A 26,931-nucleotide genomic window follows, 5' to 3' on the forward strand; every position below is an offset into this window, starting at 1 on the left:
TGTTTTTTATCGTAACAACCAACGATTTATACAGGAAAATCCTGACGATTAACAATGTTGCCCAAACTTTTGCATCCCACTGTAACACACCTGAGCTCACTCTGCCTTTATGGGAGACTTGCCCTTATCCATGAGACCTCCACTAGCATTATACTTGTGTCACAAATGCATACTGATGTTGCTGAAAGTTTATCTGATATATACAGTATTTCTCTAAGATGAGTAGACCTCTCATTTTTGTAAATATTTTATTTTATCTTTTCATGGGCCAACACTGAACATATGACACTTTGAAACAATGTAAAGTAGTTAGTGTACAGCTTGTATAACCACAGGCAACAAAAAGTGAGTACACTCCTAAGTAAACAATGTAAAAATTCTGCCCAATTAGACATTTTTCCTCCCTGAGAACATGTTACAAGGTCTCTGGTGTGAATGGGGAGCAGGTGTGTTAAATTTGGTGCTAAGGTTCTCACACTCTCTCATACTGGTCACTGGAAGCTCAATATGGAACATCATGGCAAATTCTTTGAGAATATTAACCCTTTCAGGACCAAGGACGTTAGAGTTACATCCTCTGTGTGACTGCCTGCTGATGACAGGACGTAACTCCCCTCCCCTCCCACTGCAATCTGTCATATGACAGCTGGCATCTCCCCTCAATGATAACGATTGGCTTCTGATCACATGATCACTACAATCGCCGCCGATTGTAGTGATCGCTGAAGCACAGCGGTGGCTAAAGAAAGAAGAGGATCCACTCACCTTCCTGACGCTCCCCTAGCGATTTTCGCTCCCCCTCCGCTCTGCCCGGCATCCATCCTCATTCTGTTGCTAAGTTCCTGGAATTTAGTGGCAGTGCGAGGTCGCATGTCCGGAAAAGAGTAGGCGGGGAGAGCTGCTCATCGCAGGACCCAGGGAGGTGAGTGATTAAAGCTGCGTGTACTGGGGACAGCTATTTATACGGGGGACACTCTTGCCTGACTATTTATACTGGCAGTACCTATGCCTGGCTATCTAAACTGGAGGGACCTGTGCCAGGCAAACGGCTCTGGGCCCGAAGGGGGGGTTAAATGGCTGGTCCCCAAAGGGTTAATAAAAGAATTGTTGCTCTACATAAATATGGCCTAGGTTATAAGTATCAAATGTGTGACAGTGTTGCGTCGGTTGATTAATCAGCTGCTGGTTTGGGGTGACGAGATCCCTAAATGCTCTAGTGGGCACAGAAATAAACAGAAGAAATTTCCAATAAACAGTAGATGATATTTTAACCAGTTTACCCCCAGCGGTGCGGATTTCTCCGTCCCTTTTTCCACCCTGTTAACACCAAGGGATGGAGAAATCCGCACCTGACGCCGCTCCCACCGCTGTCCGCGCTCCCGCTCGCTCGTCCGCGCGCCCCCGCGCTTGTGCACGCCGACGCCTGCTCGCCCGGAGATCAATGAATGGGAAAAACCTTTCCCGTTCGTTGATCTAAGCCCCCCACAATGATCAGCTGCTTCTACGAGAAGCAGCACGATCATTGTGAAAAAAAAAAGTTTCCCAGCCTCCCTGAACTTCCTGCAAGCGTACTTCCTGTACGCTTGCAGGTCGCATAAATAAAAACTTACTGTGGCCATTTTGTGGCCAAATAGTAAAACTACACCCTAAAGCATTTTTCATATACAAATATATTAGCTATACACTAAAAATTAACTCATTACCTCCCACACTTCCCAATTTTTATTTTTTTTTTGTAATTAAAAAAAAAAATTACAATTAAAAAAAATACATAAATAGTTACCTTAGGGACTGAACTTTTTAAATATTTATGTCAAGAGGGTATAACACTGTTACTTCATAAACTATGGGCTTGTAATTAGGGATGGACGCAAAACTGAAAAAAATGCACCTTTATTTCCAAATAAAATATTGGCGCCAAACATTGTGATAGGGACATAATTTAAACGGTTTTATAACCGGGACAAAAAGGCAAATACATTTGGGCGAACACCTGGATGTTCGGGTTCGGGAAAGTTCGCCGAACATGGCCGCGATGTTCGTCATGTTCGGGCCGAACCCCGAACTTCCCGAACATCCCGCTTTTGGGGGCCCTATGGGGTCGCAGGCATAAGGGGGGAGCATGCCCCGATCGCGGGGGGGTCGGAAATTCCCCCCACCCCCTCCGCTAGCGCTCCCCCCTCGGCCCGCTTCCCCATACAAAAGTTTGGCAAAAGTAAAATAGTACCGGTGGTGGTGGTGGCCTTGCACTGTGAAGTGAGTGAGGAGGAGGAGGAGTCGGAGAGTGACGCGTTGAGGGAGGCCGGGCAGCGGGCGGTTCAGCGGTAGTACCCTTGTGGTACTTTCGCCCTTTCTCTGACCTCACGTCCTCTGCATACGAGGGTACGCGTCACGCGTACCCTCGTATGCGTCATCACGCAGAGGACGTGAGGTCAGAGAAAGGGCGGAAGTACCACAAGGGTACTACCGCTGAACCGCCCGCTGCCCGGCCTCCCTCAACGCGTCACTCTCCGGACTCCTCCTCCTCCTCACTCACTTCACAGTGCAAGGCCACCACCACCACCGGTACTATTTTACTTTTGCCAAACTTTTGTATGGGGAAGCGGGCCGAGGGGGGAGCGCTAGCGGAGGGGGTGGGGGGAATTTCCGACCCCCCAGCGATCGAGGCATGCTCCCCCCTTATGCCTGCGACCCCATAGGGGGGAAGTATTCAGCCGAACAGGGCCCTGTTCGGCCGAACAGGGGCCCTGTTCGGCCCTGTTCGGCGGCCATTTAGTAGTTCGGGGCGAACCCGAACTTAAAAGGCCGAACACCATCAGGTGTTCGGCCGAACTCGAACATCACCCGAACAGGGTGATGTTCTGCAGAACCCGAACAGTGGCGAACACTGTTCGCCCAACACTAGTTTTAATTACAGTAGCATGCATTATTTAAAAACTATAAAGGCCGAAAACTGAAAAATAATACATTTTCCCCACATTTTTTCCTATTTTCCCGTTAAAACACATTTAGAATAAAATAATTCTTGGCATAATGTCCCACCTAAAGAAAGCCTAATTGGTGGCAAAAACAACAAGATATAGTTCATTTCATTGTGATAAGTAATTATAAAGTTATAGACGAATGAATGGAAGGAGCGCTGAAAGGTGAAATTGCTCTGGTGCTCAAGGGGTAAAACCCCTCAGTTGGGAAGTGGTTAATCAATAAAAGTTCATTCATTAACCACTTCAGTCTATCTGGACGACTATAGTTGTCCAGATAGACACCTCTCAAGTCTAACTGGATGCGTGTATGCGTCCAGTGTTATAGCGGTGGGTGCGGGGCACATGTCCACGAGGCCCAGGGTATTACCTGGCTGCATTTCCGTAGCGGCGATTGTGGAAGAGAACCGAACCAATCGCAGTACCTGGAGTGAATGGATATGACCGCGATCAGGGGCCATGTCCATTCATAAATATGGAACAAAAGTAATGTTAAAAAAAAATTAAACACTTACTGCTAAACCAGGGTAGGGTTTCTAGCGCCATAGTGCATTACATAAGGACTTGCAATTGACCGGACAAAAAAAACAAAACCTGAAAAATACACCTTTACTTCCAAATATTATATTGCCACCATACATTGTACTGGGAATGTAATTTAGATGTTGTGATAGCTGGGACTAATGGGCAAATAAAATGGGTTTTTTATAGTAGCATTGCTTTCTTTAAAACTATAGAGGATGGAATTGGAGAAATAGTGTACTTTTTCTTTTTTTTCCTTGTTTTTGCTATAAAATGCATTGAAAATAAAGTAATTACTGAAAACAGGTATCGCTCACAAAAAGCCCTATCTGTGCCGAAAAAAAACAAGATATAGATCATTCACGTGTGTCCAAATGAATGGAACGAGCGCTGACAGGTAAAAATAGCTTTTGCTGTTAAAGGACACCATAGGTAAAAATAAACAAATGAAATAACAATGATATCTATTCTCCTTCTCCTAAAAATGACTTTTTAAGTCATTCCACAGTTTTATTTTATATTTAAACCTACTTTTTAAGTTTTTACTGTTTTATTGTTTTTGATCATTGACACACTCACTGTAGTATGCCAGAGCTAAAATCATCTATGAACTAGTGACCCTTTTTATCTCTTTCCTCCATTTTCTACTAGGAAAGTGTTTTATAGTTGTAATTTCTTATCAGTGAGGGTCACACCCAGTCCTGACTAAGACAGGAACTGCCACTTACATACCTGATGTTTAACTCTTTCAGGCAGAGAAAGAAAAAAAGGAACACAGCATAGTTTTTTGTGTGCTAGGCACTGTACATACGCATGTCTATTTCATCATGTCACATGTTACCTCGGGTATCCTTTAAGGTAAAATGGGCTGTAGGCTGAAGTGGTTAAACAATATTAAACATGACATGAATAGGCTTAGTAAGTGTTCACTCGCACACACATGCATCAATCCGCGCGAACTTTGCGAATCGCAATTGACTTCAATTGGCAGGCGAACTTTCAAAACTTCAAATATTAATTCTGGCCACTAAAGTCATGGAAAAGATGTTTCAAGGGGTCTAACACCTGGAGGGGGCATGGCGGAGTGGGATACACGCCAAAAGTTTGCGATTTAAGGTTTGCGAACGCAAACTTCCGCAAAAGTTCGCATTCATGCAAACTTTGTGAACCGCAATAGACTTCAATGGGCAGGCAAACATTCAAAACTTCAAATATTAATTCTGGCCACAAAAGTGATGGAAAAGATGTTTCAAGAGGTCTAACACCTGGAGGGGGGCATGGCGGAGTGGGATACATGCGTGGGATGCACGAGTGGGATACACGCGAACCTTATATCTTAAAAATTACGGATTTGACGCAGAGCAGGATTTTAAGGGCAGAAATCACATTGTATGCTAAATTGGAGGCATAAAGCGCTTTAAAACATCTTGCGTGTGTATACGTCAATCAGGTAGCGTAATTAGTGTACTGCTTCACACGGACAGACCAAACTCACTGTGTAACGCACCTCAAACAGCTGTTTGTGTAGTGATGGCTGTGCTGGACTGGTGCACACCATGGCCAGAGTGCAGGTGATAGCGGTTTTCAAGCCCATATGGTCGTCAGGCTGAGGTAGCTCAATGACAGAACAACAGTGACTGTCCAGCTGATCGAATTTGGTCTGTCCACAGTGAAGCAATGACCTTATTATCTTGGGTCAGGTGTGCCCCCCAACACACTCATATAGTCAGTCATTGCTTCATTGTGATACGCAAGCCCTTTCACCGTGGCAAGGTAACGATCACGAAGGGGAATTGACACATGTACATGCCTTTTGTTTTGATGTTGCAGCCGCAGTGCAGCCGGAAAAATTAGGCAGGCATGTACACGCACCAGAAAAAAATTATTATTGTTTTTGTAAGCGGCCGCTGCTAGCTTAAAGAGGAACTGTAACGACAAAACGGCCCCTGGGGGGTACTCACCTCGGGTGGGGGAAGCCTCAGGATCCTAATGAGGCTTCCCACGCCGTCCTGCGTCCCTCGGGGGTCTCGCTGTAGCCCTCCGTACAGCCGTGACGCAATATTTACCTTCCTGGCTCCTGCGCAGGCGCTCTGATGGCTGTCGGCGCCGAAGTAGGCGGAAATACCCGATCGCCGTCGGGTCTGCTCTACTGCGCAGGCGCAAGTTTCCGGTGCCTGCGCAGTAGAGCGGACCCGACGGAGATCGGGTATTTCCGTCTATTTACGTGCCGAAAGTCGCCACAGCGCCCCCGCTGGAGCCAGCAAAGGTAAATATTGAACTGACAGTCGGCACAGTCGCCGGCTGTTCGGAGGGCTGCGGCGAGACCCCCGTGGGACAGAGGACGGCGTGGGAAGCCTCATTAGGATCCGGAGGCTTCCCCCACCCGAGGTGAGTACCCCCCAGGGGAGGTTTTTGTTGTTACAGAGTCTCTTTAAACATTCAGAAATCCACCTGGAGTCCTAGACCCTGTTGGTGGTGGCGGAGAAGGCAGTCAAGCGGCCTGCAGGAAGAGATGCTGTGTGGAGACCGACTTAGTCTTGGGGCAGGCAGTCACACGGCGTGCAGGCAGAGATGCTGTATGTACTGGGGACTGACTTAGTCTTCGGGCAGGCAGTAGTCCCCCGGGATCCATGCCTCATTCATTTTTATAAAGGTGAGGTACGGAACACGTTTTTGACCTAGGCGACTTCTCTTCTCACTGATAATGCCTCCAGCTGCGCTGAAGGTCCTTTCTGACAGGACGCTTGAGGCAGGGCAAGACAGAAGTTGGATGGCAAATTGGGACAGTTCTGGCCACAGGTCAATCCTGCGCACCCAGTAGTCCAGGGGTTAATCGCTGTTGTCTACATCCGCAGTTAAGGCCAGGTAGTCGGCTACCTGCCGGTCAAGGCGTTGGTGGAGGGTGGATCCGGAAAGGCTAAGGCAAGACGTTGGACTAAAGAACGTCCGCATGTCTGACATCACCATGAGATCGCTAGAGCGTCCTGTCTTTGCCTGCTTGGACATGGGAGGAAGAGTTCTCAACAAAGAGACAAACCTCTCCACCTTTTTTCCCTGTTCTATCCTTCCTAAACACATTGTATCCCTCTAAATTCGCTATCCAGTCATGGCTTTCATCCATCCATGTCACGGTTATTCTCGCAATGTCATAGCCTTTGTCAAGTCAGAACGAACTCTAGTTCGTCTATTTTATTTGCAAGGCTCCTAGCATTGGTTACCAGATGTAGCACGTGGCACTGGCAGTATTTCAGAAAACGCCACCTTTGAGGTCCTTGCTTTAAGTTTATCTCCAAGTACCTGAAAATCAGTTTTGAGGACCTTCCATCTCGTCGACTAAGGCGGCTGAGTGTATGTGCTCAGCATGCTATCCAGAAGTAGCCTTTTGCAAATAGATTTATTAGTGGTGGTAGAAATGCTGCTGTGGTTTAAGCAGTGAGGGATCAGGTTGCCAGTGCTCAAACCATGCGCTGCACACTACATCAAATTGGTCTGCATGACTGTCCTCCCTGAAAAAGTCTCTTCTAAAAATGATGAACAAGAAAGACTGCAAACAATTTGCTGAAGACAAGCAGATTAACCAGCTCCTAACCACTTAACGCCATTGGCCGGTGGGAGTGTGGCTGCTGGGGGACCGCCTAACACCGACTGGCGTCAAAGTACAGTGGGTTAAATTAACAGGAATCAGGCGCGTGCATGTTCCCTGCTCGTAAACAGAGCAGGGATCCGTCAATTGTAAAAAATCGCCTGGTCACTAGGGAGGTATAAACCTGTGGTCCTCAAGAGGTTAAGGACAATGACAACTGGAACCATGTCCTGTGGTCTGATGAGACAAAGATAACCTTATTTGGTTCAGTTGGGGAGTGTGTGTAGTGGCATCCAGATGTGGAGTACAAAGACAAGTGTGTCATTCCTACAGTCAAGCTTGGTGGTGCAAGTGTCTTGGTTTGGGGCTGCATGGGTGCTGCTGGCACTGAGGTTTTTTGAGGGAACAATGAATGCAAACATGTACTGTGACATACTGAAGCAGAGCATAATCCCTTCCCTTTGGAAACTGGACCATAGGGAGTATACCTACATGATACGACCCCCATAACGACCCCCATAAATAAAAGATGAACACCGCCTTGCCAAAGAAAGTGAGGGTAAAAGGCTAGACAAGCATGTATACAGACCTAAATCCTATTGGAATATGTGGGGCATTCTCAAATGGAAGGTGAACTAGCGCAAGGTCTCTAACATCCACCAGCGTTGTCATGGAGAAGTGAAAGAGGATTCCAGTGGCAACCTGGCTGTGAAGCTCTAGTGAACTCCATGCCTAAGAGATGCAGTGCTGAAAATAATGGCGTGCACACAAAATATTGACACTTTGGTTAGAATTTTGATGTACTTCACTTAGGGGTGTACTCTTTATACATACCTGATGTCCAGTCTCCAGGCGTCGTAAATGTGCAGCCAGCTGTACATTCCGTCTGCCCATATCCTTCATATACCTGGCAAAGATACAGTGGAAGATAAATAGGGACAGGATATGTATGCATAATTGGGAACATTATGTGCTGGTTAAGGCAAATGAGTCCTCAGCATGGCAGTGACAGGCAGCCAGAAGTAATAAATCTTTACAAACCACAATAAGGGTAAACAACAAAAATACAAAAATATTTATTCTGGGCATGGCAAGAATATCAAATTCTCATAGGGAATACACAGAAATAACTATTACAGATGAGGCTCTCTCCTTAAAGTGAACCCGACAAAAAGACATACTTACCTAAGAATTAGGAAGCCTTTGGATCCTATAGAGGCATCCCATGTTACCCTCTTATCCCTTGTCGCCAAGCATGGACCCCCCCCCCCCCCCCCCAAAGTTTCCTGATAGGGCTTGTTGGTAGGCACATCAGGCCCCACTCTTCTTTAGGCACGTGCGTGTCCATACTGCGCCTGCACAAGTATGGCCATGCCTGCACAGTAAGCCAGAGACGCTCATTCTCCATGCATGCATGTTAAGGAGGGTTGCTGTGGCAGGAGCAAGGAGGACCCGGGAAGCCCCTATAGGATCCAGAGGTTTCCTTCTTCTTAGGTAAGTATGTGTTTCTGAACCCAAACTTCAGCTCAGGTTTTTTTTAACCACTTCGGTACCAGCAGCCTCTGCCCCCTTAAGGACCAGAGGCTGCTGGTACACTAAAACGCTCTTCCCGACGAATCGCCGCAAAGATCTGCCTCTCCCACAGGTCACGCCATTCTGCCCCTGCCGCAGGCTCCTCTCTCTGCCGTCACTATGATGGCAGATCGCTGTGCGCCGGTCAGGAGCCGCTTTCATTGGCTCCTGACTATGTCAATCAATGTAAGCCAATGGGATTGGCTTACAGTGATGACAGGGCCAGAAGCCAATGAAAACGGCTCCTGACCTGCACACAGTGCTCTGTCGTCATAGAGATGGCAGGGCGAGCGGTAACAGCGGGGACGCGCGGTTAATGGGACGTTGAACCTACGTCCAGTCAGGGCCGCAGTGCGACCTGCTAGACGTAGATTAAACCTATTTCAGTCCGGATCCGGTTAAAGAGGAACTGGAACCTACATATACAGTGGATTGCAAAAGTATTCGGCCCCCTTGAAGTTTTCCACATTTTGTCACATTACTGCCACAAACATGCATCAATTTTATTGGAATTCCACGTGAAAGACCAATACAAAGTGGTGTACATGTCAGAAGTGGATCGAAAATCATACATCATTTCAAACATTTTTTACAAATAAATAACTGCAAAGTGGGGTGTGCGTAATTATTCGGCCCCCTGAGTCAATACTTTGTAGAACCACCTTTTGCTGCAATTACAGCTGCCAGTCTTTTAGGGTATGTCTCTACCAGCTTTGCACATCTAGAGACTGAAATCCTTGCCCATTCTTCTTTGCAAAACAGCTCCAGCTCAGTCAGATTAGATGGACAGCGTTTGTGAACAGCAGTTTTCAGATCTTGCCACAGTCACAGATTCTCGATTGGATTTAGATCTGGACTTTGACTGGGCCATTCTAACACATAGATATGCTTTGTGTTAAACCATTCCATTGTTGCCCTGGCTTTATGTTTAGGGTCATTGTCCTGCTGGAAGGTGAACCTCCGCCCCAGTCTCAAGTCTTTTGCAGTCTCCAAGAGGTTTTCTTCCAAGTTTGCCCTGTATTTGGCTCCATCCATCTTCCCATCAACTCTGACTAGCTTCCCTGTCCCTGCTGAAGAGATGCACCCCCGAGCATGATGCTGCCACCACCATATTTGACAGTGGGAATGGTGTGTTCCGAGTGATGTGCAGTGTTAGTTTTCCGCCACACATAGCGTTTTGCATTTTGGCCAAAAAGTTCCATTTTGGTCTCATCTGACCAGAGCACCTTCTTCCACATGGTTGCTGTGTCTCCCACATGGCTTGTGGCAAAGTGCAAACGGGACTTCTTATTCTTTCTGTTAACAATGCCTTTCTTCTTGCCACTCTTCCATAAAGGCAAACTTTGTACAGTGCATGACTAATAGTTGTCCTATGGACAGCGTCTCCCACCTGAGCTGTAGATCTCTGCAGCTCGTCCAGAGTCACCATGGGCCTCTTGACTGCATTTCTGATCAGCGCTCTCCTTGTTCGGCCTGTGAGTTTAGGTGGATGGCCTTGTCTTGGTAGGTTTACAGTTGTGCCATACTCCTTCCATTTCTGAATGATCGCTTGAACAGTGCTCCGTGGGATGTTCAAGGCTTTGGAAATCTTTTTGTAGCCTAAGCCTGCTTTAAATTTCTCAATAACTTGATCCCTGACCTGTCTTGTGTGTTCTTTGGACTTCACGGTGTTGTTGCTCCCAATATTCTCTTAGACAACCTCTGAGGCCCTCACAGAGCAGCTGTATTTGTACTGACATTAGATTACACACAGGTCCACTCTATTTAGTCATTAGCACTCATCAGGCAATGTCTATAGGCAACTGACTGCACTCAGATCAAAGGGGGCCGAATAATTATGCACACACCACTTTGCAGTTATTTATTTGTAAAAAATGTTTGGAATCATATATGATTTTCGTTCCACTTCTCATGTGTACACCACTTTGTGTTGGTCTTTCATGTGGAATTCCAATAAAATTGATTCATGTTTGCGGCAGTACTATGGCAAAATGTGGAAAACTTCAAGGGGGCCGAATACTTTTGCAACCCACTCTATATGGATATGTTCAGTGTGAGTTTTACCACTCCACTATGCTGTTTTCATGTTTTTTATTAAATTTATATATCTGCCGGGGTCACAGCCATGTTAACAAAGAGCCGATTTATAATGCAAAAAAAAAACATGAAAAGAGGGCCAGGGAACGCCAAATGTTTATAGATATGCATTGCACCACATTTCAGGGAGTCCTGGCTTACTTTCTAAACAATGAGCCGAGACACAGGAGAGTGCATGAAGGGGCGGGGTTATGAAAAAGAGGGCGCAGATGGGTGGAAATGGGCAGTACCAGGCAGGACAAGGAGGAAAGAGCTTTGCCTCTTCCTGCATCACTATGTCCAACTTTAATGTTGGAAATGTTAACGGCGGCATATGGGGACCGGCAGCACCTGCAAGAGAGCACTGATCTTGCAGATAGTTATGTTAGCCTTCAAGGCACGCACTGCAGTGTTCAGTGTAGATTGCTAAATAGATTAGCATTCTAAAGTCCGTGCACGGAAGACCCAGACTGACGCGACTGATTATCGGGAGTGATTGCGGCTGAACAGCAGACCGCGGGAGGATGGCGTGGGACTCAAACATGTTTATGGGGCTGGAGGAAACCTTGGGTAAGTATTGAATCTTTTCATTTAATCATTTCCGGTTTACTTTAATGTTCTCACTTTGGTGAGTTCTACCTGCACTTTATATATCTGCGAATCTTGTGCATATCCCAAGATTTGTTGTGTCCTTTCATGTACAGGCAATTTGCTTTACATGTTAGGAGTCCATCTAAAGGTGCAGATATTTTCTCTTCTTTTTCCTTGCTATGGCCCTGTCAGACTTACAGACACTCCATATTATTTTTCCTTGCTATGGCCCTGTCATAATATCCCACAGGCTGAATTCTCACTCCATACACATTTTGCCACTGGTTTGACACATTTAAAGGGACTCCGAGCAGTGCAGAAACTATGGAAAGATGCACATCATTTTAAAGCTCTCTTTCTCCTCTTTCCAATGATATATAAACCACCACCCTACGCCTTATAGTTTTCGCTATTTTCGCGATTGAATTTGCCGCGGCCGCGATTTCGATCGCAAAAATAGAGAAAACTAAAAGGGGTAGGGCAACGATTAAGGTGTCGTCAGAAAGAGGAGAAAGAGAGCTTTAAAATGATATCCATCTTTCCATAGTTATATTGTATTACACAGGGCGACTTTTTGTCAAAGTCAGCAGCTGCATTCAGCAGAATGGAGCTGCTGACACTGGAGAAAGTGTCGTCCTGTGTAATACAATATAACTATGGCTTGATGGATATCATTTTAAAGCTCTCTTTCTCCTCTTTCTGACGACACCTAAATCGATGCTCTACACCTTTTAGTTTTCTCTATTTTCGCGATCGAAATCGCGGCCGCTGCAATTTCAATCGCGAAAATAGCGAAAACGAAAAGACGTAGGGTGGTGGTTTATATATCATTGGAAAGAGGAGAAAGAGAGCTTTAAAATGATATGCATCTTTCCATAGTTTCTGCACTGCTCGGAGTCCCTTTAAAGCAGACCCAAACCAAACATTTTTTTAATTCAAAATATGTAGTTGCACCACCCTGACATATACAAAGATAAATAAACACTCCTTCAAGCCTATGAGCACTTCAGTGCATGCTTTTCACCCTTCTCTTTTCATAACTAGGGTTATAGAGGTGGCAGCCATTACTTCTGAGCTTAGTAGGAGATAATAGGATAACAGAGGCACCAACAGGATAAAAAAACACTAAAAGAACTTAAAAACCCATCTTGGGAATAGAGGAGGCAGTGGTGGACTCACCTCCTCCAAGCAGAACACACGACTGTGGATTTTCAGTTAAAACAATTTTATTGGATACTCCAAATAAAGTGCAATGCGTTTCGCGGGATACAAAGCGGCTTCATCAGGCAAAACCAGATAGGTGTAAACAGCATCTGCCAGTTTCATCAACACTGAGCGCTCAGTGTTGATGATACTGGCAGATGCTGTTTACTCCTGCTTGACAGTGGTTGCCTACTTGGTAACCCTGATTTGTGAGTGTTAAATTAATATTATTACTCTTCCAATTATACATTACCAGTACATACTACACTATATTGGGCTCTTGGTGTTCTCTCTTTTTCTAGAGCTTAGTAGGAGGTTTTAGATCATGGGTGTGTTTGTCATCAGCTACCCTCCCTCACAGGGGCGTCGTCTATGTGAAATCTCACACAAGGTAAGATCACCTCCCCTGTGACATCATTAGTAGCAGCCTGTGTTTTGTTTTTGTTTTTTATCTCCTCCACCAGTCTGCCGGATTCTGTCCTGGCAATATGAAAGGAAGGCAATAAATGTAAACTATTTTATATTTGTCATCATGCAGCTGAAAAAAGGCTGCTATTTATTATTATAAGTTAGAAAATAGATTTTATTTCTGAAATCTTGTATTTTTAATTTGGGTCCACTTTAAGAGGAGTTAAGGTATTCGGACTGAGGAGGCCAGGTTAAGTTAACTTATAAGTTGTAAAGAGGTAAGATACAGTTTATCTGTGCATATTGCAGAAGGGTATATAAATATGCAGCAGTTTCATTCTGGGTCATATTAGACAGCAATAAAGGTGAAATGATTTGATGTACCTGGCATCCAAGGGCTGCTCGTAGGAATCCCAAGACTGTAGGTGATGCAGGTGCAGCTCCTGTTACAATCATTCTAACACGCCCTCCAAGGCTTGCCTGGACAAAAAAAGAATAAATAATTATTTTGTCAAAAAATTTATCCTGATCTACATTTCTTGTAAAAAACAAAACAAAAAAACCCATTGACTACGAGCTAAGTTTTTGGATATTTTGGATTTGCTTGTGTTTGGGGCACCTAAAAAAAAATATCTAAAAAATAAAGTTCCATTATTAGTTTTTATTTTTAAAACAAAGCGTACAAGCATAATAAACATAAGAAATTAGTCAAAATTAGTCATCTGTATTTATGATAAATTACATTTGCCAATCACAAATAAAATATTACTACTTAATTTGTCTTTTATTAAAAAAGTGCTGTTCAGAACAAAGTATTTAATCATAGATAGTAATGAATATTGGGCACCTGGTAGAGGCAGATCTTGACAAAGAAATTTAGTAAAGATAAACCAGGGGTGCCCATTAGGTAGATCGCAATCTACCAGTAGATTGCAAAGATATTCATGGTAGATCCCGACCCCACTACATTTTCCATTCTGTATATATGTTACGGCCAGAACCCGAAGTTTGGCCACTTTGCGTTCTGGCCGGCCACTTCGGGTTCTGGCCGGTCAATGTGCGAACTGGCCGCTGCGCTGTGGCCAATGTGAGGAATGAAATGATTGCAGTAAAGATTAATGTGTGTTCTGGCCGTCTCACTGCGGCCAAATGTGTCAAAAGTGCATTCATTAATTTAATGAAATTAAGCCGGCGGCTTTCTCTCCTCCCCCCCCTGCCTCTCTCTCTCTCTCTCTCGGTCAGCCGGCGGGGACACGCGTGTCCCCGAGATTCGTTCGTCGCGCCAGGGCAGCAGAGCGGGGAGGCTGCAGACATTTCTTCTGTCAGCACCCGCTCTGCAGAAACGAACAGCAGGATTCCCTGCTGCGACGAACGACTCTGGGGGGGGGCACGCATGTCCCTGCCGGATGCCAGGAGAGAGAGAGAGGCGGGGGGAGGAGAGAAAGCCGGCGGCTTCATCTGCTACATTGCCGCCGGCTTAATTTCATTAAATGAATGAACGCATTTTTGACACATTTGGCCGCAGCGAGACGGCCAGAACACACATTAATCTTTACTGCAATCATTTCATTTCTAACATTGGCCGCAGCGCAGCGGCCAGTTCGCACATTGACCGGCCAGAACCCGAAGTGGCCGGCCAGAACGCAAAGTGGCCAAACTTCGGGTTCTGGCCGAAACATATACAAGTGTACTCCTAAAATTGTACATAGGTAGATCATTTTGACTTGCTAATTTGTTTAAGTAGCTCAGCAGCTGAAAAAGTGTGGGCACCTCTAAGATAAACAAATGCACAGTGGAAAAAGAACATGTTGCCCACATTCAATTTTCTTCAAAGAAGGCTTTAACGTATAATTCCAGGCAAATGTGCACACACTCAGTGCACACACTCAGTGTTGCCCTGAGCGATGGCTCTGTGTGCAGAGTGTGTTTTTGTGCATAGGTGCTGTCCTTTGGATGCATGCGCACCGTACGCTGTCACCCGATGTCCTTCACTAGAGCCAGCAGGTTTCCAGGCATTTACCCAATGCCCTTATCAGGTTTATTCTTATTTGTCTACCTAGTGGATGAATGGGAAGCCCCCGGAGGGAGCTTGAAAGATGCTTTTGACAAATCTACTGTGTTAAAGTAACAGAGACCAGCAGCGGTGGTCACAGAGGGTCTGACGGGTGGCGCAGAACAATGGGGATCGATGAGGCCAGCAGAGCCTGGCATGCTGTGGCAAGTGTTTGGTGAGCAGCGAGCTACGGGGACTGGCTGAAGAAGATTCTTTAATCAAGATTTTAAGGAGAAATGGTGGCTATATAGTGTAAAGGTGGCCATACACTCGTTAGATTAGCAGCAGATAGATCATCAGATAGATTTTCTGATCTTTCTGATGTGTTTAGGAACATTTTTACTAGGAACAGATTTCAAATAGATTTCCATTAGGTCCAATGCAAAATGATAAGCCATCTCAAGAGATAAGCCTACATTTTCCAACATGTCAGATCGATTGAAATCGATCGAAATCGATTGATTGGACAAACGATTATCGATCGATCGACCGAAAATTGGCTGAGGGTATGAGCCCCTTAACAGTAAATGTTATTGTTTTTTCTCTTGAGAAGAAAGAAGTAGATAAAGAAAAAAATGACATATGAGAAACAGAAAAATACAAAGTATTTTCCCCCCTAATAAAGTTTACTCTAAATAGGTATAGGTTCAAAAGTGACGCTGTATACCTATTTACCTGTAAAGGACAGAGGATCTAGGGGTCTCCTTTATTACATAAGCCACCCAGGACATACTGTATGGACCCCCATCTCCTCCTTGGCACTGGAGGGATATGGAAAAGGGCTCTGTAGGAGAGGTGAAGCCTTTGTCGCCCCTCTCTTACACACTGGTCAGTAGGATGGCTGGTGATACTTCTTTTGAAATGCACCTGTGTATAGGAAGAGTGTCAAAACTGACACTTAGAGGGAAAGAAAATATTCTTTAATTCAAATATTTAAATTTTTGGAGGTAAGCCATTATAGTTTTGCTTAAGGTCAGATAAACCATATTGTCCAGCACCTTTACCTACAAGACACTAGAGATGGCTCGAACCTCCGATTTTTGGGAACTTCCACAAAAGGTTCGGTTCGCGCAAACTTTTCGAACCGCAATAGACTTCAATGGGGAGGCGAACTTTGAAAACTAGAAACATTTATGATGGCCACAAAAGTGTTGGAAAAGATGTTTCAAGGGGTCTAACATCTGAGTTTTTGCATGGGGGAGCGGGATACACATATATACACTGAGTCACCAAGGACAAGCCCTATAGGTATAGATTATGCAAGCATGGATCCCTTGCAAATAGTTAGATCAGTTTAAAATAAAACAAGGGGGGGATCACCAGATTCTGTGTCCCCTGGTAAAGTCCTAAAAATTATCTATTCATAGGTCTCTGAGAATAGTGGAGGTCTTTGCTTATCCCCCAGTGCTTCCTGTATATGTATAAGGAGGACTGGTGTAGCTATTCCACCATCAAAGAAGAAAAAGGACAATACCTAAATAAGGCACATGTGGAGGAATAGTGTTGAGGGGGGATGGGTATACAATTCACCCCTCAAACACCTATAATCAGGTCCTCTCAAATGTGCCTGCTGAAATGGACGACACGCAATAACATATAGTGCAGGTTCTATATACAAGGTGCTGTATAATGGTTCCCTAACATGTTTCACCTCACGGCTTTTTCAAAGAGTGCTATACATATATACAGTAGTCATATCAAAACGTGCACCCCCCACCAAGTCACAGCATGCCCCCCATATAGATAGCCCAAGTCAGAGCTGAATTGCCATGTCAGGCATTGATTTAAATACTGGAGGGATGAGGAAGGGTGAAGTCCATCTGGGCGTGTCCACCGCCCCTAATTGCTTAAGGTATACTGATTACCATGTTCAATCTGCTGGTCCACATAGAAAGGCATAATAAGCAGTGTTACCTGTATCATGTGTATCCACATACATCTAAACGAAGCATGGTGCTGCATCACTTCCGGTATATGACCTCATATCCTGTTAGTTTGTTGTTGGCATGGTAACCAACACTGCGACCAACAGGTGGTACATTTCCGCATGCATTGCGGATATGTATGCGTATCAACTTGCTAGCAATATGATTCATAATTGCTGCATTTCCGCATACATTGCGGACTTACAGTATATGCGTGCCACTTACACACGGAAATCTCAACAATAGTGTGCATGCGCCGTATGAGACGCGTATTGCATCACTATGGACGTGCTGGTTTGCTGGGATGGAAGGGGGGCATGTACAACTATACACAATGGGCGTGGATGACTCTGCGGATGGTTGCTCATTGGATAAGAATATCCTAGCAACGCGATAATGCCAATACAGGCTGTTGCCTTGCAGGATATGTGTATAGTACAGACCTACATAAATTATATTATGTGCAGAGGACGTGCAAATGTATACGAGCGCAATCTAACAGATATGCATATGCACTAATATAAAGATGACCTACATAGATTATATTATGTGCAGAGGACGTGCCAATATATACGAGCGAAATCTAACACATATGCACATGCACTATTATAAAGGTGAACTGGGAGCAACGAAAATACAAAAATATGTAGGATGGGACAATCCACGTCAGCATGACCTCGAACAGACCTGCCGGGTGGCCTGCCTCTGAGTCTGCCTCTGGGTCTGCCTCTGCCTGTTGTTTTCTCCATATCGGGGGGGGGGGGTGAAATGAAAGGTATGCACTGACTGGACTAATACAATGTCAAGTCACACAGGTGCAGTGAAAGGTATGCAGTCACCGGTATTACAATACAGTGTGCAGCTGTCACACAGGTGCAGTTAACAGGTATGCACACACTGGTAAATTACACAACGTGCGGTCACACAGGTACAGTGAACAATTATGCAATGACTGGTATTACAAATGTGCAGCTGTCACACACACAGGTACCGTGAACAGGTGCAGTGACTGGAGGTATATAACACTGCATGCGCTCACCTAGGTAGGTGCACTGAACAGGTAGGTATGCAGTGATTGGTATTACAAATGTGCAGCTGTCACACACACAGGTACCATGAACAGGTGCGGTGACTATATAACACTGCGTGCGCTCACGTAGGTAGGTGCACTGAACAGGTAGGTATGCAGTGATTGGTATTACAAATGTGCAGCTGTCACACACATTGGTACCGTGAACAGGTGCAGTGACTGGTGGTATATAACACTGCGTGCGCTCACGTGGGTAGGTGCACTACTCAACCGGTATGCAGGGATTGGTATTACAAATGTGCAGCTGTCACACACACAGGTAGTCACTGAATGTGCTGGGCCTGGCAGTGGCACAGTAGGAATTACCAAGGGGCCAAGGTCCAGCAGCTGCGACTGACTGACAGGGCTGTATATGCAACACAAGTGTCTGTGGGACACACACAAAAAAAAATAGATCACAAGAACAACATTAGCTCTCAAAAGAGCTGTTGAGGAGTGCTTTTTAGCAATAAGTATCAGCAAGGAGCAAGCTAACAAGCCTAACACTAAGCTTTCCCTATGTCAGCAGGTTCTCTCCCTTCTCTAATTACTGCAACCACACGAGTGAGTGAAAAGGCTGACACTGCCTGCGTTTTATAGGGGGGGGGGGGGGGGGCCTGATTGGCTACCCTGTGTCTGCTGACTGTGATGTAGAGGGTGACCCTAATGATGTAGTATAGGGGGCGGGTCGAACTCGCATTTAGTTCGCGGTTCACCACAAACGCGAACCATCGAAGTTTGCGCAAATTGGTTTGCGGTCGAACCATTCGGGCCATCTCTACAAGACACTTGTAGCAGGCCAGGATGGCACCCCTAGTACATGTTTTGCAAGCTCTAGTCAGTGGTACACCTTGTTGGTATACAAGCTAGAGTTAAATTGCTCATTGACCATCATGGACTGGCCATACATGTGAGTGATACCTTGGGTCAGACTACTTCTGTGACCTGAAAAAAAATCTTCAAAACCTCTGTTAGACATTCACCAAAACACTCTGAATTGGTGTACTAGGGGAAATAGATTCTTAGCATGTTCCTACAGGAAATAAAACATAACCTTTATTTTATAAAAGTTAAAAGGTCGTAGTAGGCCAGACATATACTGGTAAGAAAATGTGAAGACCAGTTCTGCAGCTAAATAAACAGACTGGAAACAGCATACAGTTCGCACATGTGAGTATCTGAATATGGACAATTCCTGTCATGCTACTGTACACTCTATTGTCCTATATATTACTCAGTTGGGCAGCTGCACTCCCCCAGCATCTAATGTCTATATAACCAGATAGGAGTATACACAATGGTCCCAAGACCAGCAATGCAGCTTAGAAGGCCCAAGCTGGAATCAAGAGATCGCTTGTATATATGAGTCTCTAAATGTGGCCTGGTACTGTCAAACTCATATACACTAGGCCTGTGTATCATACAGTATGGTTTGCGTCTATCCCCTGACATGTACATCAGTATAGCCAGTTAGGAGTGAGCACACTGGTCCAGTGGACAGTGTGCTGTGAATTATAAAACCAAAATACACCAACAAAATCTAACATGTTTCACACCTGAACCAAAGGCTTTGTCAGAGGATCACCGTAGGTATAAAATAATATATAGCCGAAGATCAACACCCCTCCCCCCCTTCCTTTTACCACCACCAGAATAATGGAGCTTTCACACATGTACAGTGGTTTCTATGGGCAGTGACAGGTAGCATAGGCATCCTTCCGAACACTGGGAAAGGCTTTGGACAAGCACATTATAAATCCCTCTTCTCAGTGATGCATTTTAGCTTCCCACTTTTCTAATCGGTTAAGTTCTGGGATTGTGGTCTAGTAGCATGGATCTGAGAGGGTGACAAAAGACTCTTGCCCTTAAAATTACCAGACTGAAGATAACGTCTTAAATTAGTTTTTAAAAAATACAGTTTTAAAGTTTTACACTGCAACCACATATTTTCAGTTGGAAACAGGCTTTGTGCAACAAATAGGCAGTGCAGCTCTAATTATAAACCTTTTTAAGCATTGCAGCAGAGTTCCACAGGCAGAATTTCAATACCTTTCAGAGCATTGAAGAACTAGCTAAATGATTTCTCATACAAACATGCATAGGGAGCTCAGAGCTAATAGTAATTCATCTTTAATGGCCAAATGTATATAGAAAGTACAAACTACGAATATCAATGCATAGACATCAAACTTGTAAACAGTCCAAACTCACGTGACCAGCTCTGAGTTGTGTTGCACTGTTTACTGTTTGAACTGTTTACGAGTTTGATATGAGGATCTTTCCGCTTATATTGATTGAGGTTTGACCTCGTGGGTCAATAATGAATGCGTAAATACTTTTGTGCATAGAGGCGTGCAAGGAATATGCACATGGGGTGACAAAACCGCCAGCGCTCCAGGCTTCCATATACTGCTAGTCACACATAGGAAGTAACACTCGACAAAGTGGGCGCGATGAATTATTAAGTAATAAATAAGTAATAACAGGAGTGCACTCCAGCTGAGACTTATGGCTCTTTGTTTTTAAGCTACCTAATGTTTTTTAATGTTTTTAATGGGGGTATTGTTTTAATATGTGATTGATATTCGTAGTTTGGAATTTAACCCTTGTAGATGAGATAAGTGGTATATATAGGTTGGTACCCCCTATTGGTTTGTATATTTTACTACGGTAGTAAATAATTTCTCAATTACTTGCTAAAACGTAAAAAATGAGCAATACATACAGTAAATACTTGGAGACACAAAGGGGGTATAAAGGATTAGTGATTGCAAACTTCAGCTGTTAATTTCAGCCAGTCTAATTTTGGGCATCATGGGGCTTGCAGTTCCCTACAATGGTGTATTGTGATTGTCTTCGGTTTGCAAAGTAATAAACCAATGGTGTTTACACATTGTGCAACTTTTTTTTTTTTTTTTTTTTTTGCTGAATCTAGACTTGTGCATGACTAACACATGGCACAGACAGAAAATGAGATATTACGATTATGTTAAAACTGCGTATGAGGGACACAGCCCTAGCAAATAACAGAGCTTGCTTTCCATAACACCTACTCGTAGTTGTGCCATCTGCAGTGTTCTCTGAACTATGGCTATTTTATGAATAGTGTCATAAAAGGTCCGTTACTCTGCCAGAGATCATTTGAAGTTGTTAACACTATTTTATAATGCTGGCATACTATTAAGCTAGAAAGGTTACAATTTAGTTCCGCACAGAGAGCTTGTAACCAATTATTTTTGGAAGGACATTTACTAAATTAGTCCAGGTCCTGGAGAATTCTAACCTGCAGTTGTGTGTGTGTTTAGGGAAAGCTTTAGGGCTCTTTCACACTAGGGGCTTGATTCACAAAGCAGTGATAAGTGTTATCACGCTGTGAAAAGTGCTTCGCATGAAATTTAGCATGAAAACTGTTATCGCGTGCAAAAAATTGCATTCGCGCGTTAATGTTCCACGTTCGCGCAATAAATTTGCATTATCGCGTGAACGTTAACACACGAAAATTCGCGTTAGCACGTAAACACACATTTTTGTGCGATACCCGTTTTTCATGCAAAAACACACGCAAAGCAATTTTTCAAAGCAGTTATCACGGCTGTGTGAATTAAGCCCCAGGAGCGTATTCGTACGTTTTGATGATAAACTCCTAGGATGCAGTTAGAAAGCTAACATGAAAGTCTTTTTGACTTTCATGTTACCTTTCACATTAGACAAAGTTTTCCAGAGCGTTACATTGTAACACATCTGGGAGCTTTTAATCATCCAGCGCCGGTGTTTTTCCATCAGGTGAATTCGAACTAGCGCCACTTATCAGTATTGAACCGCAACTTCCCAGGCATCGCGCCGTCATAACACATGCACAAAATGACGCTAGTGCACACGTTATGTCATGTGAAAGAGCCCAAAACTGTTTGCTTCTAACTTTAGCTATATGTGTTATGCCACATTTAATAAATAGCAAGAAAAAAATGCATTTCCTTTTTCAAGCTGTGAATCCATACTACTGCTTTGTTATTCTATAGCTGTGTCAGGAGGCAATCTTTTACTAATACTATAATGATCTTCTTCTTCCTCTAAAATCGAAACTGACAGGTGTTGGATTAGTCCATCTCCTCATGGGAGATTCTCAGGGTTTTCTTTGTTTTCAAAAGCATTTCCTGAACAGCAGTTGTGTTAATGTTATGCTTTGTGATTTTATCAGCTTCTTTTGAAAGAAAGTCTTACATTGTGATTGAATGATCCACAGTATGTGCTGTGAATGAATTAATGATACTGTATATGTCTGGCATTAGGTTTCCTCTGATGCAGAGCTTTACCATTATATGACAGGTACATGTAGCCGGAAAACAGCTCTCCTCAAAGGCACAGCAGTTTCTAAATTTTTCATGGCAGATTTCTATTAAGAAGCTATTTTCATTTCCAGTGATGCAGCACTCCTTGTTTAATTATTTATCGGCCTGCTGAGTAACAGAGTTTGAAGGACAAAATGTTCTATCAAAGTAAAAAAAAAAAAAGCAAATGAAAATATAGACATAGGAAAACTGGATTTCCACATACAGTAAATATTACATTAGACCACAAATCAGGTTGTTTCTTTTTCTTTAAATATATTTTATCCAAATCACAGGCAGTACATACTACATGTCCTATGGTTATATAATGAGAAAACACATCCTTAGATCCTATTTAATACGCCTCAGTATTTCAATCCTTCAGCTTGTTTAGTGTGGTAATTGCATTTACTAGGCAGGAAGTGGTATCTTTCATTCTCACAAACTTGCAGCAGTATGAACTGAATGACTCCTTGCATGCTTCATTACCCATGCACTGCCTTACACAGTGGCGTAGCTAAGGAACTGTGGGCCCCAATGCAGGTTTTACAATGGGGCCCCCCAAGCACTCTATACATAACAATTGATATGGTGCACCAAAACCTGCCAATGGCAACTACAGTGTCAGAGGTGCAAAAGGGGAATGGGGAACAGCTTGTTAATGATTACCACTATTCAAAGCATCTATAGAAGTGATTATTATGAGCACAAGACCAGTAGAGAGCTAATACTGTAGTTGAGGGAGGGCCCTTCGGGGCCCCTCTGGCCCAAGGGCCCCGATGCGGTTGCAACCTCTGCATCCCCTGTTGCTACGCCCCTGGCCTTACAAGCATCACTATGTACAGTAACTGATAAGGAGGAATATTGCATCAAGCCTGCGTCTTCCTGGTTTGAAATTTCTTCTCATTGCTGCTATGTGCCTGCTATCTTGCCATTTAGAGTCAGCCACCTTGAAGACTGGTAGACAGAAGGCAGACTATTGCACAGTTTAGCACACCATGTGAAAGTCCTTGCTGTCTTTCTGAAGGGGTTACAAACCTAATGTCCTTAATACATTGTAGGGCATGTCAGTCATTTAACCTTATAGTATGTTACTGGTTTGGGAGATGAAATTGAAAAACCTGGACAAAACCCATTGTGGAAAATTAATTCTTGTGTACAAGGTGTCCTTGGTGGGGTTCACACCTGAGTCTCTGGCCCTGCAAATCAAGAATACTAACCACTTGGCTACAATTGATTTATTTAACAAAAAATACACACACATTTTTTTTTTAAATAAATCAATAATAGCTAAGTGGTTAATCAAAACCTCCCTATGTTCTGATGTGAACCAGGTGAGGGTTGAAAACTATTGCTACTCAACAGCGGCCACTTTATGTCAAGGATTTATGGATCTCTTATGTTCTCCAGGGTCAGTAAATCAGTCCCGATAAGTTTCACTCTTTATTTTGCTGCAGCCTCCAGAAACAGCTGTTAACTTGCTTTGTGCTCTTATCAGTGACTCCCTGCTGTACATTTTATGCTGAGATAATGAGAGCATTAAGCTGTCAGTTGTCGGTTTTATTATTTTAAATTTATTAGTCTGGCCAGTTTGTTTATTGTTTCCATACACTTGTAATAAGCCAATAAAGTGCCTTTAATGTGCATTTTTAAATATCATAGAAATATTTTGGATAGATAGGTAGAGACAGCGATGAATGAAAATCATTTACAAAGACCGAGTACAGGCAATCAGCTTATATTAAATCCATCTTCCTACCTGCACTTTATTGAAAAGCAGTCTGTCCCATATACTGTCATTTCTTATGACTCCTCTTCGTACTTCAGCGTCTTTCCTTCGAGATGCAAATTCCAGAATCCACCGCTTAATGGGTGTATCTGCTTGACTAAAGATCTAGCACAGATTAAGAGGAAAAATACAAAGACATACAGTTATCCTGAAGGAATGTACTGAAACGTAACCCAACATACATACATGCAGAATAATGACCACAAAGACAGACATTTTCTCTTTTGCTTTTTCCAGTTAAAACGTTCAGTTAAGTTTTGAGAAATGTGAATAAAGAGAAAGCAAAAAATGACATTTTTATAGGATACCCAAAGTGGCATGTGACATGATGAGATAGACATGTGTATGTACAATGCCTAGCACACAAATAACTATGCTGTGTTCCTTTGTTTCTTTCTCTGCCTGAAAGAGTGAAATATCAGGTATGTAAGTGGCTGACTCAGTCCTGACTCAGACAGGAAGTGACTACAGTGTGACCCTCACTGATAAGAAATTCCAGTTTTTGTCTCCTTCTTGCTCTCAGAAGCCATTTTCTGCTAGGAAAGTGTTTTATAGTTGGAATTTCTTATCAGTGAGGGTAACACTGTAGTCACTTCCTGTCTGAGTCAGGAATGAGTCAGTCACTTACATACCTGATATTTCACTCTTTCAGGCAGAGAAAGAAAAAAAAAGAACACAGAATAGTTATTTGTGTGCTAGGCACTGTACATACCCATGTCTATCTCATCATGTCACATGTCACTTTGGGTATCCTTTAAGAAACTGACGGCTTTACCCCTTTCATTTTTCGGCAAGTTTAATTTGCTCCTTGGGCTTAGTTTGTTAAGCAACTCCAGTGACACCTGAGGTCTACAAAATGGATATCAAAAGTGATCACCAAGATGGCGCCAATTTGATAGCGGGGCTCCAGCTCTCATCTTTCTTTTCTCGCCTTTTCTCCTGGACCGATGGCCAAAACCATCCTTAGTGGTCTCCCTCCAGCTCCGCCACTCCTTTCGGGCAGATGGGAAACTCTCCCCAGGTTCCAGCTACGGCACCCCAGAACCCGCTCTGGGGTCCAGCTCGCCACGTGGTCAGCTCCAGCTCACATGACGCCAGCCCAAGCTGCTGCAGATGCCGATCCAGCTCTCCATCACTGACGCTGCCTGCTGCCAGTGAACACTGCACTGCCATGGACAGGCGGGAGTTTTCTAGCACGGCTGACTGCCAGGCAGCCTAGTCGAATTTGATGCCGCAGCTGTCGTAGAGCCTTGCACCACCACACATGTTGATTTGGGGACTGGTCTACCATGCAAGCGGGGAGATCCTCATGCAAGGGCAGACACCACCATGATGCCAGCCCAATGGCTGTACCAATCAATCTCGTGTGCCACCATCCTTTCCATGGAACTTCGGCTGGTCTCCCATGTGCACAGATCTGCCACACCGTTGCTTCCCGGAGCTAGGTACCGCAGCCCCCTCACCCCAGCATGCCACTGTCACAATGCTGCTGCCCAGAGCCAGGTAATGCAGCCCCTTCACACCAGCATGCCACTGCCGCACCGCTGATGTCTGGAGCCAGGTATCACAGCCAGCCCACACCAGCGTGCCACTGCCACATTGCTGCTGCCTGGAGTGAGGTACTGCAGCCCCCTCACATCAGGATGCCACTGCTTCCCAGAGCCGGGTACCACAGTCCCCTCACACCAGCTGACCAACACGTAGGCTGCAGGATGGTTTGCCAGTCTGCAAGTAGCAGCCATAGGATGCAAGGAGCTGCAACTCCCTCACCACAGCACCATACATTGGATCCTGCCAGAGACTGTATTTAGGGGTGTCCCTGTACATTTTTAATCTGTAGTTGTTGTCTTTAGAGTTTGAGCTGAGCTGGCACCTACTACACCTAACTACTCCTTCCACTCCCCAACTCCATGCAATTCACAAAGCCTGTATCCGCAGTTGCCATAGGGCTCTCTGTAAAATCAACCAGGACAGCCAAACAGGACACTTAACCGGCCAGGCTACGTCGCAATCCATAGGGGATTTACTCTTCCACTGTTCAGTTTTACTTTCTCTCTCTATCTTTTCTTTTCCTCCTTTCTTCTGCTTTTCCTCTCTCTTCTCTTCCCCAGGAACGGACTGGGGGGCATGTGATTCATTTATCGCTGAATATACGTTTGAGTGCCATTGGCGGCAGCGGATTACCCCCCTGGTCTTCTCCTGGGCCCATCTTTTACGTATCCTACCTATGCCTTGTATATCTACACCTGTATATGCACTGTAACTACTATATACATCTGTAAGTACTGTATATCTGCTGTGGATCTGCTGTATCTATTGCAGTTAATGTACACTCTGTTTTTACTGTACCACCTCTGACCCTGTTGTGCCAAAACCAATTCTGGGTACAACCCTCATTGTAACTGGTGAACTAAATTCTGATTCTGACTCAGCTAACCTGGGGCTTGATTCACAAAGCGGTGCTAACTGTTAGCACGCCTGTGAAAACCCCCTTAGCACGTCTAAACATGCTTTTCACGTGTAAAACTTTATGCGCGTAAAACTATACGCGCGCACTGCACAGAGCACAGGGCGCTCCGCGCGAAGTGCCCATTAAAGCCTATGGGACTTTGCGCGCATAAGACTTTGCGCACATAAAAACTTTTCGCGCGCTGCTTAGCGCGTGATCTGATTGAGAAAACCGATGCTAACCTACTTAGCACCCTGGTTAGCGCGCCTAAAGACTTTAGACGTGCTAAGTAGGTTAGCACCGCTTTGTGAATCAAGCCCCTGGTCTTTATTTTATAAAAAAAACTGTCCCCTATCAGGTGATAAAATATTGAAACCCCTAT

The 26,931-nt window shown here is 44.3% G+C and overlaps 1 protein-coding gene across 4 annotated transcripts in view; it reads right to left on the reverse strand.

The window, feature by feature from the left end:
• The window catches only part of ACSL6 (acyl-CoA synthetase long chain family member 6), a 316,002-nt gene that overhangs the window by 45,448 nt on the left and 243,623 nt on the right, over window positions 1–26,931 (reverse strand). For all 4 annotated transcript variants that reach the window (XM_068277434.1, XM_068277435.1, XM_068277436.1 and 1 more), the window contains 3 exons: window positions 24,071–24,205; window positions 13,321–13,416; window positions 7,921–7,993 (listed from right to left, as the gene is read on the reverse strand). In XM_068277434.1, the coding sequence (XP_068133535.1) occupies window positions 7,921–7,993; window positions 13,321–13,416; window positions 24,071–24,205 (304 nt within the window). The remainder of the gene's footprint in view (window positions 1–7,920; window positions 7,994–13,320; window positions 13,417–24,070; window positions 24,206–26,931) is intronic.

The sequence above is a fragment of the Hyperolius riggenbachi genome, chromosome 3 (assembly GCF_040937935.1).
Source record: "Hyperolius riggenbachi isolate aHypRig1 chromosome 3, aHypRig1.pri, whole genome shotgun sequence".
NCBI lineage: Eukaryota > Metazoa > Chordata > Amphibia > Anura > Hyperoliidae > Hyperolius > Hyperolius riggenbachi.